The sequence below is a fragment of the Scomber japonicus genome, chromosome 11 (assembly GCF_027409825.1).
Source record: "Scomber japonicus isolate fScoJap1 chromosome 11, fScoJap1.pri, whole genome shotgun sequence".
NCBI lineage: Eukaryota > Metazoa > Chordata > Actinopteri > Scombriformes > Scombridae > Scomber > Scomber japonicus.
In genome coordinates, this window is record NC_070588.1 from 18,636,652 (window position 1) to 18,658,916 (window position 22,265).

The 22,265-nt window shown below is 38.2% G+C and overlaps 1 protein-coding gene across 1 annotated transcript; it reads left to right on the forward strand.

Annotated features, from left to right (window-relative positions):
* Window positions 1-2,453: 2,453 nt before the first annotated feature.
* On the forward strand, window positions 2,454-3,200 carry sox21b (SRY-box transcription factor 21b). The gene has a single exon (XM_053328229.1). The coding sequence runs from the start codon at window positions 2,454-2,456 to the stop codon at window positions 3,198-3,200; it is 747 nt and encodes a 248-aa protein (XP_053184204.1).
* The last annotated feature ends 19,065 nt before the right edge of the window (window positions 3,201-22,265 follow it).

A 22,265-nucleotide genomic window follows, 5' to 3' on the forward strand; every position in this document is an offset into this window, starting at 1 on the left:
TTTGGAGCAAGACAGTGTGAGGAAAGGTATTTCTCTACAAGGTCAAATAATCATAAACAAAATTATAAGATGAAATTAAACTGCAGGGAGAAAAATTAAAAAATATAAAATCTCCAGATAGGCCAGTGAAAGCAAGCGTGCACACACACACACACACACACACACACACACACATACACACACACACACACACACACACACACACACACATTCACACTTACATGAATTGCACTTAAATACTGTCAACTCCCGATAAGAACTTCCCACCGTAACTTATTCATACAATTCATAGCAATTTTTGCCCGTTTTGTGTCATGAGAGGCATGTGCTCCTGCAGAGTAAGTGGAGCGCTTCATTGCAAGGAATGTTATCGAGGTGAATGACAAGCCGACAAAAAAAAAAAAAAGAGGCGCACGGTGTTGAGAGATGCTCCGACTCAGCTCAGGCTGTAGGTTTGTCTCTCATCTGGTCCTTTCTGGCGCGGATCATCCCCACCTTGTCAGGTTTCTTACTTGAGACAAAAGAGCGATCCCTCAGTGAGGTTGTATCCCCCGCTGCAATAAAAACAACTCTAATCCTTGTTAACAGAATTTTTTAAACAAAACTCAACATGCAGCAATCAAAGGGGCGCTGGTAAATTGCGCTTCACTTTGGGATAGGTGTGCGTCATCACTCAACTTTCACCTTGTTAAGAATAGGCGACACATTTAATGTCAAATGGAATTCTTGTATATATAATATATGTATTATATGTATTATTATATGTATTATAATTATTATTATTATTACTATTATTATTATTATGTGTTAGACTATATATTCAAGAAATTGTACAAATAATAGAATAAACCTTTAAAAAAAACAGCACGGTGAATTGAATTTGACATTCATTCATATCCTAATTGGAACGCTCGACCTAAAGCCTAATTCCTCATTTATATTGTTGTCCAATACAGCCCTTCTCTATTTCTTTCTTTGTGTGTGTGTGTGTGTGTGTGTGTGTGTGTGTGTGTGTGTGTGTGTGTGTGTGTGTGTGTGTGTGTGTGTGTGTGTGTGTGTGTGTGTACATATATAATTATGTACAACGGAGAAGGTGCGAGAACAAACCACTTAAACCTACAATTTACTCAACAAGTCCTGCAGATAACTATAATTGCTTAGTTGAATATTCGACAACCTCATTTCAGTTGTCGATTCGCTGCCCTTGGGAAAGTCCTTTGAAGTGAAAGTGAAAAGGGGGGATTTCAGGGAAGTAATTAATTTCACCAAGCGCGATTAGAAACACTTCAGACCTCCTCGACGTTTGCGTATTTACGACAAAATGCCACAATATCAGAAAATTAAAGAAGACATTCTTCACCTTCTCTTGTCGTCTACTTCACGCATGCTTTTTTTTTCAATAACAGCGGCGCCCATTGGGGAAAAGGACAGGATGAAAGGTGAGGAGGTAAAAGTGACACCAGCTGATACAAGCTGGTTTGATTGTCAATGAAACAAAACAAAAAAAAAGACACTGAAGACGCGATTAGGCGTGTGGTGATAAATGTTTTACACATAGGAGAGTGTCTGTGTGTGTTTCCAGTATTTCATGGCCCAGATTCAAGGCAAGTTGATCCGCAACTTCAGAGACACGCACCTGTCGACAGCGAGTCATCCTGTCGGCACATGCTGCCATCCATAGGTACACCAGGTGAAGAAGTTAATGACTTTAATTGAACTCAACGGATGCGAGTTCACGGTCAGTTTGGTCATTACAATAAACACAATTAAAATATCAAAGTAGGACTAATTAGACCAATAACACCGAGGTCGCCTCTCTGAGTAGAAACACTGATATTGTAAATAAAGACAGCCTCTGTAATAAGTGACGCGTTTCCCCTTCAACTCAGGGTGGGAAATTAAAAAAAAAAAAAAAAAAACGTCCACCAGTCATTTGTGTGCTCAACGCTAATGCGCATGCGCCAGCGGCACTTTCACTACCTGCCACACAAGCCTGTATTTCACATGGGGCAACCGGGAGTTATCATCCACTTGCGTAAATGCTGCTGCTGAGTGGTGGTTGACAGTCTCAGGCGACAAGAGGAAAACAAGACAGCGGTTTTCTCTCTCTCTCTTTCTCTCTCTCTCCTGTTTGCTAAAGGCGTAGCCTACTGCTGATGGATGCCACCATGGAGCAGAAAACATAAATTGAGCACTCGTAAGGACGCTGCCAGTTGTACTTTTTTTCTGAAGATAATCCGCGGTGGGATGAAGAATTGAAGTTTTAAGTAAGTAACCAGAAACATGAGCTGCTGCTGTTGTGAATCTGTGACTGAATGTTAAACTTTATGAAGGAGCCATGTGTGTGATTTTGTACTGATTTTGCAAGTTTATCTAGGCTACTTGTTTTGGTTCGTTTTATTTATGTATGTGTTTGTTTGTTTGTTTATTTTTCCCAGAGAGTTTGTCAGAACATGTCAAAGCCAATGGATCACGTCAAACGCCCGATGAACGCTTTCATGGTTTGGTCCAGAGCCCAGCGAAGAAAAATGGCTCAGGAAAACCCGAAAATGCACAACTCCGAGATCAGCAAGAGGTTGGGAGCGGAGTGGAAACTTCTCACCGAGTCTGAGAAAAGGCCATTCATTGACGAAGCCAAACGGCTGCGAGCGATGCACATGAAGGAGCACCCAGACTATAAATACAGACCGAGGCGGAAGCCCAAGACTCTGATGAAAAAAGATAAGTTTTCTTTCCCGGTGCCCTACAATCTCGGAGAGCACGACGCGCTCAAAGTGAACGGGCTTACCGCTGGAGCACTTTCCGAGTCCGTCCTTGGGAACCCTGATAAGGCAGCAGCGGCGGCAGCGGCCGCAGCAGCCAGAGTGTTCTTCAACCCATCCATGTCCACGAACCCTTATTCCTTTTTCGACCTGGGATCCAAGATGACTGAGCTTTCCCCGCATTCGTTTCCGTACGCGTCTCCGTTGGGCTACCCGCCGGGAGGCGCCACGGCTTTCACCGGGACTGGCAGTGTAGGTGGCGGGACGCACACCCACACTCACTCACACCCGTCCCCTGGAAACCCGGGCTACATGATCCCCTGTAACTGTACGACCTGGCCCTCAGCAGGACTCCAGCCGCCCTTAGCATACATCCTCCTGCCCGGCATGGGAAAACCTCAACTTGAACCGTACCCTGCATATGCTGCGGCGTTATGATAGGCCCACTTTGGACTTCTAAGAAAAATGAAATGTGAAAACAAGACAAACAAAAAAGCTATCCATGCAAGAGTTTTATTATGCATGCACAAACTTGTACATGTGATGAAGTGCTCGTCGTCTCAGATATCACATGTGTATGTATATTGATTAATGCCTTTATCTAAGGTAATGCTTATTTAGAGAACTCTCTAATCTATTATTACTCAGCCATCACCCCTCACAACCCAGAGGGAAAAAGGACTAAAAGGATGGCAGGTATCAGAGCAGTTTGTGAATTTTTGAAAGGTACCCTGTTCGATTTCTATCTTTTTCTTTTTCCCAAAGTTGCACCTGCTTGACAAACCTGTTGGAATCAATGGCAGCATATACAATGCCCACGTTAATCACATGATCATAACATGTCCTCCCAGATAAGATGTTGCAGGCTGATGGGGTTATAATCGATGGATCAAGGAGGATAGTCACAGCATTTCCCTTTCCCCTCTTGAATGACTGTAAATGTGTACAGACAAAATGACTCTAGTTTATTTGCCGTTATAGGCTTTTAGTGTTTGAGATAGGGCCAAGAACCTGCGTATATACTTTCACTAGAAACCCCGGTGTATACTTTGAGTTTTTAAACCGTTTTATAGATGTCTGTAATATTTATTGTTTAGTGGAATCTATGGTGACCCAGGCAATTTTAAAAAGGACAAGACTAGTTCTGTAATATTTGCACATGAAACGTACAGGATGTAGCCTAATTTATTTTCTGAAGGTGATATTCAATTTCAGTGCATTGCAACTTTTTCGGGTTTGATTTTCTTATTCATCTTCTTCCAAAAAAAGAAAAAGGAAAAAAAAAAACAGTAAAAAAAAAGTTCCATTTTAAATGCAGAAATATTCTCTCTGAGTTTATCTTGATCCCTCACCCCTCCCACATCACTCTTCTCATGTGCAGCAGAAAAAAGAAACGTTTTTAACTAACTCTTATGGAATTTGTATGTTTTTGTGTTTTCTTTAACCTCCGTTATGTACTTCAGCCTATTGCTACTGTTCACTTGTTGAGCAAAAAAGGACCACAATAAAGCGTATTCGGATTAAACGGAAAGGAATCGCGGCTGTAGTTCTTGATGAGATGAACACGATTGTGCTCCTTTTCTTTCCTGCTCCTGCTCCTCCAGTCCAGGTGAAGTGTAAGGTATCCTCCAAAGGCCGCTTTTGTCCCGCGCTTTGAATGGTATTACTGAGGGGAAATCTAAATCAACCCCATTGTTATCAAGAGCCAAAACCTTATTTATCACAATTTTAATCGTGAATAGGAAGGAAGATAAAACTGTGTGGTTCTCTGAGCTCTCTTTTCCCAGGATTGAGGATTGCTTTTTTAAGATTTGCAGAACAAGCTCGTCTTTGATGCTTTAAAACAACCAGGAAGATGAGTGAGTTCAGCTCGCAAGTCAGAAAAGCAAAAAAAAGAAAAGAAACAATTTAAATTCAATTAAACGGGGCACCCACTGAAAAGAAAACATACAACATGCTGATCACCTGTCCTGTGTGCTCTCACGTGCGTGCCAGTGCGTGCGCGTGCACAGGTAAAAGTGCGCGTGTGTGTGTGTGTTTGTGTGTGTTAGTGTTCAATTCCTATTAGATCTATAACGTTTAATGTGCGTTATTTAAGCAAACTGCCCCTCCTAGATTACACCGAGAGATTAATTCATAAGGATGGAGCGATTATGCAAAACTAATTTGGACAGTCCAGGGATAATTATCTCCGTCACGGTTAATTAAACCCTTTCAGCACTCTGTTCTCTATTGTAACACCCCGATCACTTCCCTCCACGGAACTTCCTTCTTTGGCCCCGAAAATAACGCGCAAGTGACCCTGTGTGTGTTTCATTTACAGTCTGGAGAAAAAAAAAGAGATGAGAACTGGTGGCATTTCTACTTCATGTTCAGAATATTGAAGGAGAGATTTGGGTAATGTTTGACACCAGTATATGTTGATGCTCTGGGAATCTGAGGCCAGGCCTGCGCATTTAAAAAAACAAAAAAACAAAACATTTTTATTATTCAAATTATTATTGTTATTTTCTTGTTTAGCCACCAAATTCAATATATTTGAAAGATGTTTAATACAATGAACGCATTGTAAAATATATAGCCTATGTTAATGATTTTAAGGTATCATGAAAGGCAGTTGCTGTCTGATCAAAACACAGAGAGGTCGTCAAGTCTGTGAAAGAACTTGCATTACGAGTTCAGTGGCCATTTCTTTCTCTTTCTTTGGCCTTTTTATTATATTTTTTCTTGGGGGGAAAAAGGGGGAAGAAAGCTGAAAGAACTTTTTTTTCCAACTCTGGGAGCGTTTAGACGGTCGAGGAGGTTTTGTCTGGGAACAAAACGTGGGTTGGGAGGTTTTGTGAGAGTGTTGTTTGTTGAAGTGGAGCTCAGAAAAAGCGGCTGCTTTTCCTCATTGTGATGAAAGCAATCAGTGGTATTTGGAAAACTGTTAGCATTGTGCACTTCTTCTGTGTCCATTGTGGAGGATTTCTTTTCACAAGGTTTTTTTTTCAACCGATCCAGCTGGCCGGAGTGAATAGCACTGCAATGTGTACACGCTTTGTCCCTCCAAGCCCTTCAAGTAGCCCACATTGAATAGAGTGAGTTGACACTGCATGACAGTGAAACAACATAATAAAAAATACATGAGCGCATGAATAGAAGCAGGCGCATAAATAAATAAAATGGGTGGCCAAAACTGGATAAACTGAATGACAAAACGGTGAAAGGGGAACAAAAAGATATTTAACACGCTAGATTAGCATTAGAATGCCACCTACAAGCCAGAACAATTGATGAATAGGTTTACCGGCCAAGAAAGAAATGGACTAAATGCCTTTTGAATAGATAGCCTGTGTTTTTTTTCTGTCTAAGACGGGAACTGAATGGAGAAGGTGGAGATGCAACTATGGAAATAAGTGGGAGAAAACTTTTTCTAATAAAACATCTTTCACTCTTGATTCCAAGATCCTCAGTAAATCAGGGACAATAAAAATCTGATAGAGTTTAGAGTTGAAATAATTGTGTATTTATTATTATTTAGAATATATATTAAAAACAGTCATGTGTATGGCTTTCAGTCTTCAGTCCCATCAAACAGTTTGGCTCTTTTTTTTTTTTACTCTTGCAGTCTTAACCCTACAGGCCAGGGGAGACTTTCACAAAAAATATTGACATTATTGTTCATTGGGGCAATAAACTATAGCTAAATGTTCTCAATTAGCTACCTAATGAGAATTGTATTTGGTTGAATATATGATGGGTGAGCATTAAATGCGCCTGTCTCTGATGTGAAGGTGCTGAACAACGTGAACACTCCACAAAAACACTGAATAAATTGAGTTCAGGTAAAATGACTTAATTTGATTAAACACAGTTTTAAAAAACTTGTTAAGGTGCCATAGCTGTAGCACAGCCTTTCTTTTGGCATCAGAGAGCGTTGGGAATGGATAAAATATATGTTTACTCAATTTAGTGAGAGTGTTCACATGAGATAAAGTGTGCTCCTCCTGCAAAAGCAGTCTGTTTATTCATTTAAGTTACAGGCTTTATGATGTCATATATATATATATATATATATATATATACATATATATTAAATTCAGAACAAACAGGCAGTTAAGTTGTGAGATGATAACACTACTAAGTGTTTTTAATTAAAACTGGGGAGAAAAAGTGTTTTAAATTCAAAGCAATTATTCAAAAGCTAATTAACACCTATGCTGTATGTGTTACAATAATATTGATAAACAAAGACTAAAAATTAACAATTAAGTCAGTATTTTAAATTAATACGTTAATATGAAATTAAAAATCTCTTTTGTGTGTATATATATATATTTATATATATATATATATATATATATATATATATATATTATATACATAGCCTATATTGACAGCTGATACAAAGGTTTCTACACAAGATTTAAAGCCATAGCTGCCTCATGTTTTCATAAGCCCCCCGCTGATGCCCTGATATCATTATGTGCTAGTGTTAAACCCTTTATGTGCCTGTAAGACATTTGTAGAAGTGAGATTAGGCAAATTAACATACATATGTATCACCGGTTCAACCATGTTGACCTTAGAGGGATATACAATAGTTTCCTCATCCTTAATTCGCCCAGGGCCGCCCCACAAGCATGTGGATTATCACCTGGCTTCAATGGCTTGAGATGGATCATTTTTTGTATTTTTTTTCCGACATGAATAATACATCAATATCATCTCTTTGAGGATATTTTCTCTATTTGTTTGCAGGAGTCTGCTTCTTGCTCACCTGGTTGTCATAGCATGTGTGTGTGCTGTGTGCAATGCTGAGGGATGCACAGTCGGTGCTGGCTTCTCTGTTAGGAACCTCAAAGAGTCTGATCACTGACTTCTCCATCTCATTTTAGGCAAATCAAAGTGTGAAAAGTCTCTCCTGAAGCAATATCTCCATCATCAGGTTGGGTCAAGAATGTTTATGAAGGCTGTGTGCCATATTACCTGTAATCTCCAGAGTATGAACTGGTGTATTTCTTCCTTCTCTATGCTCCCAGGAGGGAAAAAAAAACGAAAATTATCTTGCATTGCACCTTTTCCGCAACACCTCAACGTGGCAAATCAAAGCCTCAAAACCATACACGTCACTGTGCCCAAGGTCACCAAGAGAAATGAGAAATGTCTGTGTACTGTACAGTCCATCCCTAAAAACATGCCACACAGCCTCTGAAGTCTGACTCTGCTTTTAAGAAGTCCAAGTTTGTTTAATAGTACATAATGCAATAAGTTGATGGACCCCTGCTGGAGTTCAGAGAGGGGAACACTTGAATTAGGTTGGGGGCAGGAGGGTGGAGGTAGGGAGGGTGATGTCTTGGGGGGGCTCGAGGTAATCATGACTTTTGCAGGTGAGACGAGTGAATTCCACTCATAGGGTCGAGCAGGATGTCTTTCATCAGTGTGTCTAAAACATTAGTGTCATAGTCCTGCTACTATTTATTACAGCATGTAAATATACATTTTAGAGTAAAATATTTCTTTATTTTTCACAATACTGATGAAATCCTAGTTTGTCCCCCATGTGGCCTTGATGCTGCTGTGAGAATGCACCATTTTGCATGTACGGCCCATTATTAAAACCTAATGTTCTTTTTAACAGCTCAAAAATCACATACAATTGTTTTATCAGCTGAATATTGTATCACTTGTCCTAATTTTATGAGGATTTATTTTTGACCTGATATGTTTTGGGACATGACTACAAAAAATGATGGATTAATTCTCTCTGGGTTCGCAGACACCCCGGGTTTAAAACGTACATGTAGCTTTATATCTGCTTTTTCTTAAAAACTACCCCAGCCAAATCCCAAACACCTGTCAGTATTTAGATTTCTGTTATTTCAGTTTTCTAACCGTTTATTCATAAGAGGCCAAAGGGAGTCTCTGTCTCATTGTGGTGTAATTTAACCTAAGTATAGGTAACATCACTAAGTAGGATAACAATTATAACATGCACAGTACTGCACATTTCTTTGTCTGTGAATGACTTTTAGATCAACAATAACTCATAATGCATCATCTATGTAAAATATAGCTATCTTCTTATTTGGTGTATTGCAAATGCTTCATGCTAATGTCTATAATTTATCACCTACATCAAATGTGCAACCCCAGTTAATGGCGAAGAGAAGAGTTACCACTTCAATACTTTTCTGCAAATTGGGTTTTGACAAGGTCAAAAAATAAATAAAAAAATTGACAGAATAAATTGGTTGCTTTTGCCATTTGTAATAATATTTTTAGCCAATGTCAACTAAACCCGAGTGTTCACTTTTCCTCATATTGTCAAAGTCTATATAATCCAACCTGAGAATGTCTGTTGTGGATCCGAAAACAGAAGGAAATTTACAAAGTGAGAAACAGACTCTAAAGCTCCCACTGCTGTCTAAAGGAACTCACTGCATTAATGGCTTTATATTCATATTCAGTATTAAAAGGAGGAGAATTTTTTTGTCATGTTCAGACATTACAAAAGCTGGTTTGAAAATACGCTATTTGAAAATTGTATATACAAACACAAATATGTGAACTTGCTTTAAAGTTTTGGGGGAGAAAATATAAGTACAGATGTTGTGGCACAATTGAATTTTTTTTGACAAGATTAGACTTTTTCAAAAGATCCTATAGCTGCCAGGCTAGGTAGTCACTGAAATCATTAAGTTAATAACCCAAAACATGAGGCATAGGATTACTCTATGAATCCATCAATAAATTAGAATAATGTCAGTGAGCAGCCTTAAAAAATGTTCTTTAAACTGACGTGACATTTTTTGTTCCATTTCCAAATGACCGCTGGCAGAGATTGCTGGCTCTGGTATTAATTCTCAGGTTTTCAAGGAAAAATATATCTATCATAAGTAGAAATAATGAAGTTGAAGAGCTGATGCCCTGAGGAGGAGTCACAAAGAATTATATCTTTCTATAACACAGGACACAGGCAAAAGATAAGTACCTGTCAGTTGGCATACTCTCTGGTACATGTGCCTATCAATGAAAGAGATTATTTTCCCCAGTTATTACAACAAAGATCTGGGGGGCTCTAAGATTGCACCTTTAATGAGAAGGAACGATTTCCTCCTGCACACTCACAACCACACTTGAAGTGAGTGAGCTGTAATGCCATCAATTTTCCCTCTCTCTCGATTTTACAAGAACTTATTAAAATGAAATATTGCCAACATTAATTCACAGAGATTATTTATTACATTTTAACAGGATTATGGTGTGCAAAGCTTGATTTGAGATTCACACTCTGCATTGTAATATCGTGGTTTAGCAGTCAAATACTGCAGACTTGCTGTAATTAATGCTGGCAGAATAGATCATTGCCAAATGATATGTCGCTCCATCACTAATCTTTGTGTACTGAAATGTTGAATTCCTGAAGAATGCGCTCAGTGGATGGAAACCTGGATTTTGTCTGTATCAGTGGAAGATTGCTAGTCATTATGCTTGCAGTATTTTTCTCTTAGAGAGACACAGACCACACTGTAAAAAAGGGATTTCTGAATAGCTGTTTATGTTATTGATTTGTAAGGTGTCAGGTGCAGTTCTGGTTTACTAAAGCTGACACTGGTCTCATCTCTTTTTTACACACAGTTTTGCAGCCATGGTTTAATGCACTGGAACAACCATATAGATGTCTCAGTGATGACAATATAGAGAAGTGTACCTCAGTGACAGCAAAGCAATCATTCTTACTGGTACCTTATTATATTTAGCAGAAAATCCAACACATGCAAAACACGTCTTTAATCTCAAAACATGGCTTGTTCATGAAATGTGGCATTAGTTATACTGATGAACAAGCATGACTTCATACCTTAATTGGTAAGCAATGTGAGGGTCCTCAGAGCAAATCTATTATGAATGGTCCTACAAGACATCACATGCAGGGGTCCTTCAGACATTCTGTACTCTTTAGCCAGATCATCACGCTGTGCCTAGTCATATTGTGTTGTGGAAAATTTCCATGTTCTTTTTTACCACAAAAGCCACAAAAGGGTTACATTGAAGGTGAATGGCTTTTGACCATAGTATTTATACTTGCTTTGTTACCTGTGTGTAGAAAGAAGAGGGATCTATAAAAGGACGCGAAACAGGGAAACAATCAAACGTTTGGCCTTCATTCTCACTGTGCTGCAAACACAAATATTACAAGGCTATGAGCTGCTGCAGTACCTGCAGACACAGACACATCTTTGTCTCTGTCTTTCAAGTCACTGATTGGCCCCCCTCTCCAAATTGTATTCTTATTATATCTAAGATGCTTGTTTTTATTCAGCCTCTTCCTCTTTAGAGTAAAAAGTGCTCTGTAAGTTATCAATAGCAATTAAGACATCATACAAATAAGGAATGGAAGCATATTACATAGAACTTTTTAGTGCTGCTGCAGGAGATACGGATCCATGAAAAAGTCTAGAACTTCCAGCAGGTTAATTCAAGCACACTGAAGTTGTTTATGAAAAATAAAATGGGTCAAGTGGAACAGTGCCCTTTGACAGCCCTTTTCAAAATAGAATGAAATCTGGGAATAGCACTATATATTTTCTTCTCAAAGAGATGGCACCCATACAAACTCTTACAGGAGACACAAATTAACTTGAATGTCTAAAAGCAAACCTCTACACTTTGACATTAGTGCAGACAGGTGTAAAAATATACATCGCTAACACAGAGCAATAATAAGAGATTTATGTATGTAGGGCGCAAAAGAAATGCAGAGCCGCTGCCTGGTGCTGTCAGGATCATTTTCCTGTTGCGTCATTCACCATGCCAGCACACACTGAAGCCAAATATGGCAGAATCCTCTATTTCTCATACCACGTGCATCATGATCTCTTGTCAGGCAAACAGATGTCTGAGCACCATGAATTGTTGGATGTTTGTATTTGTATGTAAGAAATGAGTAAACAAGTTGAAATATTCCCCCCTTAATTTGATGCACAATGCATCTTGACAGCTAATTCAATTCATGCAGATTCAAGATCCGTGTGTCACATGTCAGGTCTTTTCTGTTCAGATAAATCAGTTAGTTTAGCAGCAGGCAGCTAATAACACCATATTGCCACCCAACGCAGTGAATCGGGTGTTTCTATTTGTCCCGTAATATTATCACCTCTTCCTGACCCTATCTAACCTTTTACCTGTACAGTCAATATACTCAAAGGTGATAAAAGACCACGAGTGAATAGAGTGTGTGTAATGTTGCAGCCAGCAGCGATTACAGAGGTAACATGAACACTTGGAAGCGATACTGAGACAGGGCTTTTTGTGCCTCCTAAATTGCTGGACAGCTCCAGGGCTGACATTTAAAACATAACATCACCAAACAAAAACACATTAAAAGAGAAAAGCTGAGCAGGGGGCTCTAAGCAAAACCTGAAATTCAAGTTTTGGCGACGGCAACTGACCCAAATTTCCTGCCCCTTCTTCTCCTTAACATGCTTCTGCAAGCCTGGGCCCTGGGGTGACGTATCCCTTACACAGGGATTGCCAGTGCATTTACATAGCATGGTTAATGAGAGATCAACACCAGCAAAGCGCCTTGAATATAAAGCTTTCTTGTAAAAATAATGAGCGAGTGATTGATCCATACTCAAACAAGCCGGTTTGCTGAGTTAATACCAAAGGCAGATTATAGCCAGTGCCAAAAGTGCCCTGGCGTGCGACGCCTTTTGCTTAGAGGGTCCCCAAACTTGTCATCACATTAGCACATGGTCAAGGAGTACATCCTACCACTCTCATAATCTGCTTTCCTGCACAATTAGCCTTCTATAATAAGGCAGCTGCTTGACAGCCAGCAGGGAGAAAAAGAGCAAAATCATTGAGTTTCACATAAGATGGATGGATCATTTGCTGCCACTGAAATATAGAGTTTGAGGTTATTTTCGCTCCGACTCATCACCTACTACTGGTCCTCACATTAGGTCTGAATGTTATGACAACATGGAGGCTTGCTCTTCTTTATTGTGCTAAGCATCTATTGCACTTTGATGAAGCCAGACAAAACAGAGAGAGAGAGAGAGAGAGAGAGACAGAGAGAGGGGGAGAGAGAGAGAGATAGAGAGAGAGAGAGAGTGAGAGAGAGAGAGAGAGAGAGAGAGAGAGAGAGAGAGAGAGAGAGAGAGAGAGAGAGAGAGAGAGAGAGAGCCCATGGCCACAGTAGATGTGTTTTAGCTCAGGAAATCTGAGAAAATCAGATGTTGGAGAGGGTAGTATGGCAGGGGATGGCAAGTTTCTGAATAAAATAATAGATAATTTCCTTCTGACAAAGGCGAGGAAACTATGGGCAAGAGAACAAAATAGCAGGAAGGGATGGAGAAGGGAAGGGGTTTGAAAAGAATAAGAAGAATTCAGTGCTGCTTTTTGCAAGGGAAAAGAAAAAAAAACATTGATGACACCCGGTTCCATTCTTCCGCTCTCCCCTTTCTCTGCTCCTCGCCTCGCAGCACGGCGGGCTAAGCTGGGAGCTGTAATGTCATTAAATTGCAAATGCTTTTTTTTCATTTCCGACACACACTGTTTACTTATCTGGCAAAAACATATGTTGGAAGGAATCCGTTAAATTCTGCCCATTGCCTTGGGTGAAAGTGCAATAGAAACGGGCCCACTGAGCTCCTTCTGTCGTCTCCTTTTAGCACTTTGCCTTATCTACAAGGCTGCTTAGCAGCAAACTGGCGAGTTCAATGAAAAATGAAGATACAGTGCAAGATTAGGGAAGAACAGTGAGGGGAGAAATGCTTGGAGAGAGGGTCATCCCATTGCAAATGATTTCACTCCTCTCCATCTGCATAAATGACTATTTTTAAGGCATCTCCAGCGTCTGTATATTTTTCTCACTCTGCCACACATTTAATTTCACGCCCCGTGTTCTGAATATGCTTAAATGCATATCTCTGATGCACCTTTAAGCCAGAGGAAAGAGGATGGGGGGTAGTGGGGAGGGTACGAAAGCAAAATTAAAGATAAAATGGTGTGATTTGCACTACAAGTCTATTACTTTATGGCATTTACATATAGTTTACCTCTGCAATTCCAAGATTTTTTTTTTCTACCACCTTCCTATCAGTATTTGGGGTTGTATAAATATGTATAAATCTTTGTTGAGAAAAAATAGAATTCCTAGCACTGCACTGGAAAGTTTGAAGGGTGCACTTTCTTGCTTCAACTTCTTCTCTTGCTCCCATGAGACTGTCAGCATATCTGCTGGGGGTGTTCTCTCCCAGTTTGCCCCAACAAAGGCCCAGGCTTCAAGCACTTGCTTGTGCCCCATGATCCTCAGATACCCCTCCCCTCAGTGGAACGAGTGGGGAGAGGGATCCCGGGCTTGGCCATAGCTTTAGAGGAAGGGCCTGGCAAAACTTGATGCAAGTGAGGAGAGGCATCCCTGTCAAACAAGTGGGTGAACAGCTCTGTGAAAACATAATATTGACTCCACGTGTGTCATGTAGATTGTCATAGACAATATTTACAGAGGACCACAGACTCCCACACAGGTCTCTCACAGTGACATGATGAATAGTGCCTACATATCTGCTACTTCCACATTATCAGGTGGATGTGTTGTTCTACAGTGGCGAGGAAGTTTGAGCTGCATGTGGAAAGCCCGCCCCTAACAGCAGAGAAGAAGAAGGCTGTGGATTGGCCTGGGAATGAAAAGGAGAGAGAGAGACTATTCAGAGCACGATTCCTTTCCCTCATTGTCTGCCTGCTTAGATTTGAATACGCTCACTCAAAGCGGACGAGAAAAATGCTTCAGCCCCTCGCATTGTTGGCTTTCTCTCTCTTCTTTTCTATTTGCAATTAAATGCATTTCAAATGGAACAACTGTACAGAAAGCATTTCTGATAAGAAGGAATTCCATTGCCTTTAACCTCCTTTGTAATGGCTTTGCAATTTTTGAGCACTCTTATTATGAGAATTGCACAATCAAAACATATCTTTGAATAGAAAATGCCATACAACTTAAGTATTGCTTCATTGAAAATTAAATTGCATTTAAAAATCATTTTTTAGTCCTCTGTATCCCCTCCCGTTTAAAGCCAATCTTAGTGTTTCTGTTTTGTTGCTTTGTATGTAACATTGTGTCTTGACAGGACCCTTGTGTCCTTCGCAGTATCATACACACTGGTCCTAAGCATGGGATGAGATCAGTCAATTAGAATTAATGTCATCTGGTCATTTACAGCTAAACACCCTCCATATGCATTGTGTTTGCTTTGTGTGCAAAGCATCAACTGCAAAACCAATCTCATCCTCCAGACATGAATTTTTGAAGGATTTGAACGCTGTAAATAACTCCAAACCCTCTCTTACGAGGTTTACCCCTGGAGCACTTTGTAACTTATCAGGGCTGCCTTGTGCCTCCTCTAATGCTTGCATTATGCTCAAATGTAAATCGGTAAGCTGCCAGAGAGGTGGGCGGGAATCACTGAAGAAAGAATCACTGAAGGGTCTAGCCAATATTCTGATTGGGGCATAGCAGAATAAACAGTATAGTTTTGTTTTTTTAGAAGCCAGTTAAACAAAAATATATCACACTACTCTGTTATATTCTTAAACAATTGTTCTTTAGTGTTGCACTTTTGTTTTCATGATTTTAGCTTAAGAATAAAAAGTGAAACTCCTGCCTTTAAAATTCTGTTATGTACAACAAAGTTTCTAGGGTTGTGTTGTTTTTTATTTTTATAAAATGCCAACACTTATCCTTGTAAAAAAGGAAACTCTAATATATTCTGAGTGAATGAAGCCCAAGGGACTGTTTTGTATTTATAATTTCCATCTCTAATGGTACAAGACTCTGATTAGTAATTAGGACAGACCCATTTAAATGCATGTAATGAGCATTATAGGTTTCCCATATAGTGTGCACTTCATACTGATGAAAATGGATAGCATCTTTGTCAATTTGAACGCATGTTGACCTTTAATGGCAATTAATCTACAACAATGTTCTTCATGCTGTTTGTCCTTGAATTGGCTTTATAGTGTAATGAGTATATCATTGGAATCTCCCAAATAATTGACCTCAAGCATGTTTCGCAGCATAACTATTAATCTTATTTTCCAGTGAATAATTTGATCAGTTTGCCAGAGAAGTGGCTTATACAGACTACAAACTAGTGCAGAGGTATATGTGGCCCCTAGATATTAATTTGGAGATGGATAGGAGTCTTAAAGAGGATTAAAACTCTATACAGGCTACTCATTTCACATGACTGCATACCACCCAGTCCACTGTATATACTGTCAGTCACTGCTTGGCATGGTTGAGATTTGAAATGGTGACAGTTAAAGTACAAAGATGGCCAATCCTAGACTATTTCATGGCATATTTGGTAGCGCATCCTGAAGGAAATGCAAACTGTTAGGGCCAGTCATTCCAGCCAACCAGGACCACCAGAAACAGCAACACTGCCCCCCTCCTATTGTCTACAGATACTGCACATCATTCTCTGTCTGAGCAGTATTTCCCTCATACTTATATATATATATACTGTATATACTGTCATATATAAATAATATAAAGGAGAATTACAACCACAAGAATTTGCAAAGTTCACATGAGAGAAGACTTTGTTTTTAATTGAGTTGTGTTTAACGGTCCCCACAAAGACAAAAATGTGTTGCCTTAAAAATTGTTACAACTAGACATGACAACATCATAGCAGCAAAACAGTAAAATATTTAAATTAGTTAGTAAAAGTTATTTTAATCTTACAAAATGGATATAACATTTTCAAACAATAATTTTCAGTCATAGAGGTTTGTGGATTTTGACAAGTTTTCAAGAATGAGCATACTACAATGTATTTAAATAGTTTTAATAAACCAAATATAGAAATGAGTACATATTGTGTTTGTTAAAATGTTGTTTATTCAGTTTTGATGAATTATTATGAATTACATTTCATATAAGACCTAAGCTATGTTTTTAAACATATAAGTATAATTTTTTTTGTCATCTTATCTGTTGCTTTTTATAATCATTTATTTTGGATTGGTTCCATGTGAATAACTGAAGGTTTCTGTAACCTGCTGTCAATTTTCATCTATTTTTTTTAGTTTAGTTAATATACACAGGTGCAGGGGATGAACAAGAGAAAATAAGATGAAAATTCTGATTTGTTTTGGTCTTACAGTCTTTCTGTGTGTGAGCACAGACACGCAGACCCAGTGGGTCTGAAAGCTAGATGAAGGATGTCAGGAAAAGACAATTAACACACCTAAAAAACAACTCTAAAATGAAAAACATATTTATCTATTGAGATACAAACAGACCTGGCCAACATGGATGAACCATCTCTACTCACACTCCAGAATCATACAATTATATATTTTGACATGTCTAACCAATATTGGGATTATTTTGGTACTATAGAAATTCTGCTTCAAAAATAATTTACATGGTGCCACATGAGTATACTTGATATAAGTGTATTATTTAGCTATGGTATGAGTGCTAAACTCTGTATAGGTCTCCTAACCCTAACCCTTCATAGTTGTTACCCACAAAAGATATGATTAATTTATTCTGTATTTATTTGGCTAATCAGTAATACAATTTCTAAGTGTTTTCCCTCCGACTTTCATGATTTGCCTGCTATGAAGACAGAAATAAGTATATATAATTTGTAAGCATGTTGCTTTAAAATATTCTATTGGAAAAATGATTCCCCTTGAAGTTGAGGGCCAGTTTTCTCTTCACACAATGAAATCAGGGACACCAAACATACTATTTCTTCCAAAATGGATGTCCTAGACCATAAGAGGTTTTTACAACTCTCTGTTTATGGCTTTTGGCTGCTTGCTGGCCATTGCTGCTGTTTCTTCCCTTTTCCTCTCGGCCTTGCCAGCTGTGTTGGCCTATCATGGCTCTTTACTGTGGCTGAGAGCAACAGAAGAAAGACTGAAAAGATGCCTAAATCCACAGACCAAGTACTATAAGACATTTCACACCTTTAGCCATATGAATAATCAATCATTTTTGTAATCTCGTATTCTTATTGTGTTGACCTTTCATTTTCAAAATGTTAGACTTTTTTTAAAATACTTTTTGGTAGTTACAGCTCCAGCTCCAGCTCCAGCTCCAGCTCCAGGTCCAACTCCTCAACCTGCTACTGAAAGCACTTGAACACACACTCCTGTTTGTGTGTTTGCTGTGTGGCCGGCTCGTCTGAGAATGACCAGCGTTGGATTCATTCTCCTGAGGAACGCTGCGCCAAAGTGCCTCACTGAACCTGCAGAGGTTTTTATCTGGCTGTCACCTTGGCGACCCGAGGATCATCGAGTCTGCCTCACCATGCTCGGCACTCTTCGGGAAGTCAGCCTCATCATTAGCCCTTCATCACCACGGAAACAGCAGCCACTAACCATCTTCCATGTCTTCTGTCTTAAGAGTTTTAGTTATTTGCCTCTCATTGCAAATCAACATAATTTAATTTCCTCTTTCATTCATTTATTCTATATGTATATAATATATATGCTCATTTATTCCCTATTTATCCCTGACCTTTGTGAGTTCAAACAATATCTTGAATTATCATCAAGTCGTTGTGTTTGTGTATTCCTTTACAACAGAGATGAAGATCTCTGTATTCAGAGTTCACAACTTCCAGATATAAGACTGATTAATTTGATGTAATTCATTTTCCTCTTAATTAATTAATTTTATGCGTGCATAAGATTAATTTCCAAGTGTAGTAACCCCTACACAGGAGTATAAATACTTTAAATTTGGTATGTGCATCTAGTATGAATATGCAGAAACCCCAAAACACAGCGATCTTTGTTGAGTGGCTCTTCTCATTACACACCATTAATAAATAACAAACAAGCAAAAACATCTGAATCAGTTGCTTTTCACTGTGAGATCTCTTCTTTAAACCTCTGAATGTAACTGGAGTGGCCTCAATTAGAAACTGAAAAGAGCCTCTATTACTTTGCCAACACATATTCCTGAAAACGTATGCAGATTCACAAGGCTTTTAAGAAAATGGATGCATATCTTCATCCACATGGCAACACGTAGATAATTTTATAAACAATGAATCACTTCTACCTGCAGCATTCATTGAAACACTATTATCTGAATTGTTTCATTTGTCCTATACTTCAAAGATACATTATGGACTATTGTGTATGTACTTATGTTGAACCTGAGAAGGGGAACTCCATATGAAAAGACAAATGAAACTGAATAGATGCTGCTAGTTTGAACTAAGTGATATGCAAATCAAAATTAATTCCAACTGCTACTCCTCTATTTTTCTGTTATAAATATCTTTCCATCTTGTCTCTTTGAAATCTTCTCATATAATGGCAGAAAATATGTATGACAGTGATCCCATTTGAATGGTATTATTTTATTAAACTGATCAGCGGAAGGGTACAGATAATATTAATTATCAAGACCCTTCCTTTTTATTGAAATAGCCTATTTTCCCCCTTTCACCCATTCACACTCATCTTGCATATCATTATACATATACCTTATTTCTCCATGGCTCTCTGGCACCATCCTGTGTTTCAGTAGGTATAATGGACTCTGTTATTTACACATTTTTAGATGTCAGCTGTGGGCAGAAGACATTTCCTGTAACAATTTAAAAGTAATAATATCTGAATACCTGAAAGACAACTAATCATTTTGTTGAGAGAATTTCACATTATGTTGATGTACATGCAGCTTGCTTTTCAGCTGATGGGTTTGTATATTGTTTCCCTAAGAAAAACAGGCAATTCTTTGAAAGATATGTTCAAGTTACATAGTTTTTAATAAATATAATCCAGACATGCTCATATATACATGAACACTTTATGGTGTAGTGTATGCTATGTTACTGTAAGCACACACTTACAGTAAATGTATGTGTTATTGGATTACATGCATCTGTTTGAGGGTGTTGGAGATGTTAGACGTGCTTCTTCATGCTTGTGTACATTTACTTGTTTTTTTTGTTGTTCTTTTTAAATGTCCTTAAATTAGTCTGTGAAATCTTTTAAGTAAGTAAATCTGTTTTTCATTTGAAAATCTTTGATGCTATCTTGTCTTTGATTTGATTTTAAATCTGTGAATCTGTGTACTGGTTTGAAATGGATTACACTTTTAGGGGGCAAAACATTACATTTTCTTTCATATGACAAACCATGACTGTGATGATCAACAATTGAATCATTCATCAGAGTCATATTCACCCTTGCCATTCATTTTCCTCACACTTGCTCGCAGACTTGTTTGCTGAAATAAATGTGAAGAGACGTTTCCATTTGCAGGAATTCTGCTCACTAATCAAGTGCAGTGAACCTCACCAGGCTTGTTGTGTAAAGGACTCAGTGGTCACACATGAGTTTTCTCACGGGGCTGTGTTTATGTCTACTCTGCACAGATTATCATGTACATCTGTCACGTTACATCTTCAGAGGCATTTTGGACATAGACTGTAACTATTTATTTATCATCCATGTTTTTGTAAAATTTGGATTTTTGACCCCAAGTTTACAGTGTAAAAAAAGCATAAATGCATTTCCACAGAGAAATATTATTAAGTATGGAACAGATGACATCATGGGGAATATCACCTTACTGTAACCCTCATTCTACCAACATGGACTACTGACTGGGGTTCCTGTGACTACTGTAAGACACAAACATCATGAAGTTATTTCTTCTCAGAGCATAATTATCTATGTAGTTCATGTAATTTGAAAAATAACAGATTATTATTATTTTTGGAAAACCACAGTTAATTTGCATATTGTGTAAAACATAAATACATACTCTCCGTTAATGAAAAATTGCAGCTTTTATCATGACTTCAACGCCTTCAGAATGACTGACAAAGTGTCCCTACCTCCTGAAAAATTGGAATGGTAAAATAAAGCAAACGTGAGCTATGACAAAATGATGTTGGGGTTTAGCAGGTACCCCGGTCAGCAGGATCAAGGTTTATCTTGATATACTGAGTGTAAAGAGGTTTAAAAACAATGCTGCTTGAGAATTGTGTGTGAATTCACTTTGGAGAGAAAATTCCAAATGTTTAGCCTAGCTGGTCAATTTATATCTATCATAAAAATGGCAATGAGTTAAATACATTCTCTTTGGTATAGTGTAATATAGACTCCCCTCAACTCTAATACCAACATGTACTTCAGCAGTCACATGCCAGGCCACTGGAATGCATCAGGAGTGTGGGTCAAAGAGACACGTCTAAGCCTCAGGGTTTTCAGTCAATGTAAAGCCTCTTTGATAGGTATGGAGTTCCTGCTTCTGAACAAAGACTGCTTAAAGAAAAAAATCTTACTATAAATTAAGACACAGTCAGACCAGTCCCATATGATCGTCTCATCCAATACCAGTGGCAACTTCTGGTGAGAAGAAAGCAAATGATCATCTTGGTCTCAGTCACAAGTGCAACCTCAAAACTCTAGGGATTATTTGTGGGTTGTGATGAATTTTACCATAATAGTTGAAGTGTTAGAAACACACACAGACAAAAAGTAAATGGTCATGAAAGCGAATGATAATTTAATTTGTTTTTTTAACATTTTTTCTACCCTCATCCATGCCACTCCAGTTCAAGTCAAGTTTAACTTTATTCAATCAATCAGTGTTTTATAGATGACTGACAATCTGATTATAAAATGGAACAAATGTAAACAGTAAAACAATCTGAAACCAGTGCACACGAGAAACAAAAATTATGACAATGTAATAAAAACCCCAAGTAAAATAGAATTTAAAAAAAGTGTAAAAATACATAAGAGGGAAACAATATTTTTTAATAAAAAAGAGGAAATGAACTGGGTTGCGGGTGATAATATATATATATATAGATGCAAGAAACAACATGTACAAAGAAAAAGTACATATAGATAATAATGGAACATAATCCATAAACAGTATGAATATGGATATTGCTGTGTCATATGTGTTACTATAGTGTTAAATGAGTCATTTCGTCACATGAAATCGGTGGCACACGAGTCAGCGTGAGCTCTTCTGCCTTGAGGGCGTTTTCATGGTTTACTGTTTAAGATAGAGCAGACTTTAATCCCTTTGTTTGCAAAAGACCATGCCAGTGTCTTAAGACTGTTTTATTCTACTTAAAGAAAATAACATATGATAGCATATTACAAACTTCTAAACTATTAAAGCACATCATCAGTGTAGACTGATTTTTGTGAAAAGTTTGGATCTTTGGATGTCACAGTAAGCTGTATATTTCAAATAATTCCTTAAAATTATTTATTTTATAGCCATATACCAGTATGGATAGTGTGTGAAAGATAACTCACTGTTCTTTTACACTACAACTTCAAGTCTTGTAATTTCTACATTTGCTCTTTTGTCACTTCACATGCACAGTATAGAGTGTAAACTGAGACCTTTCTGACAACAGTAAAGAGGGTGGAAAAATGAATTAAAGTCAAAAATTAGCTTAAAACAGAATGGCTACAAAAACAAACTCCAAAAAC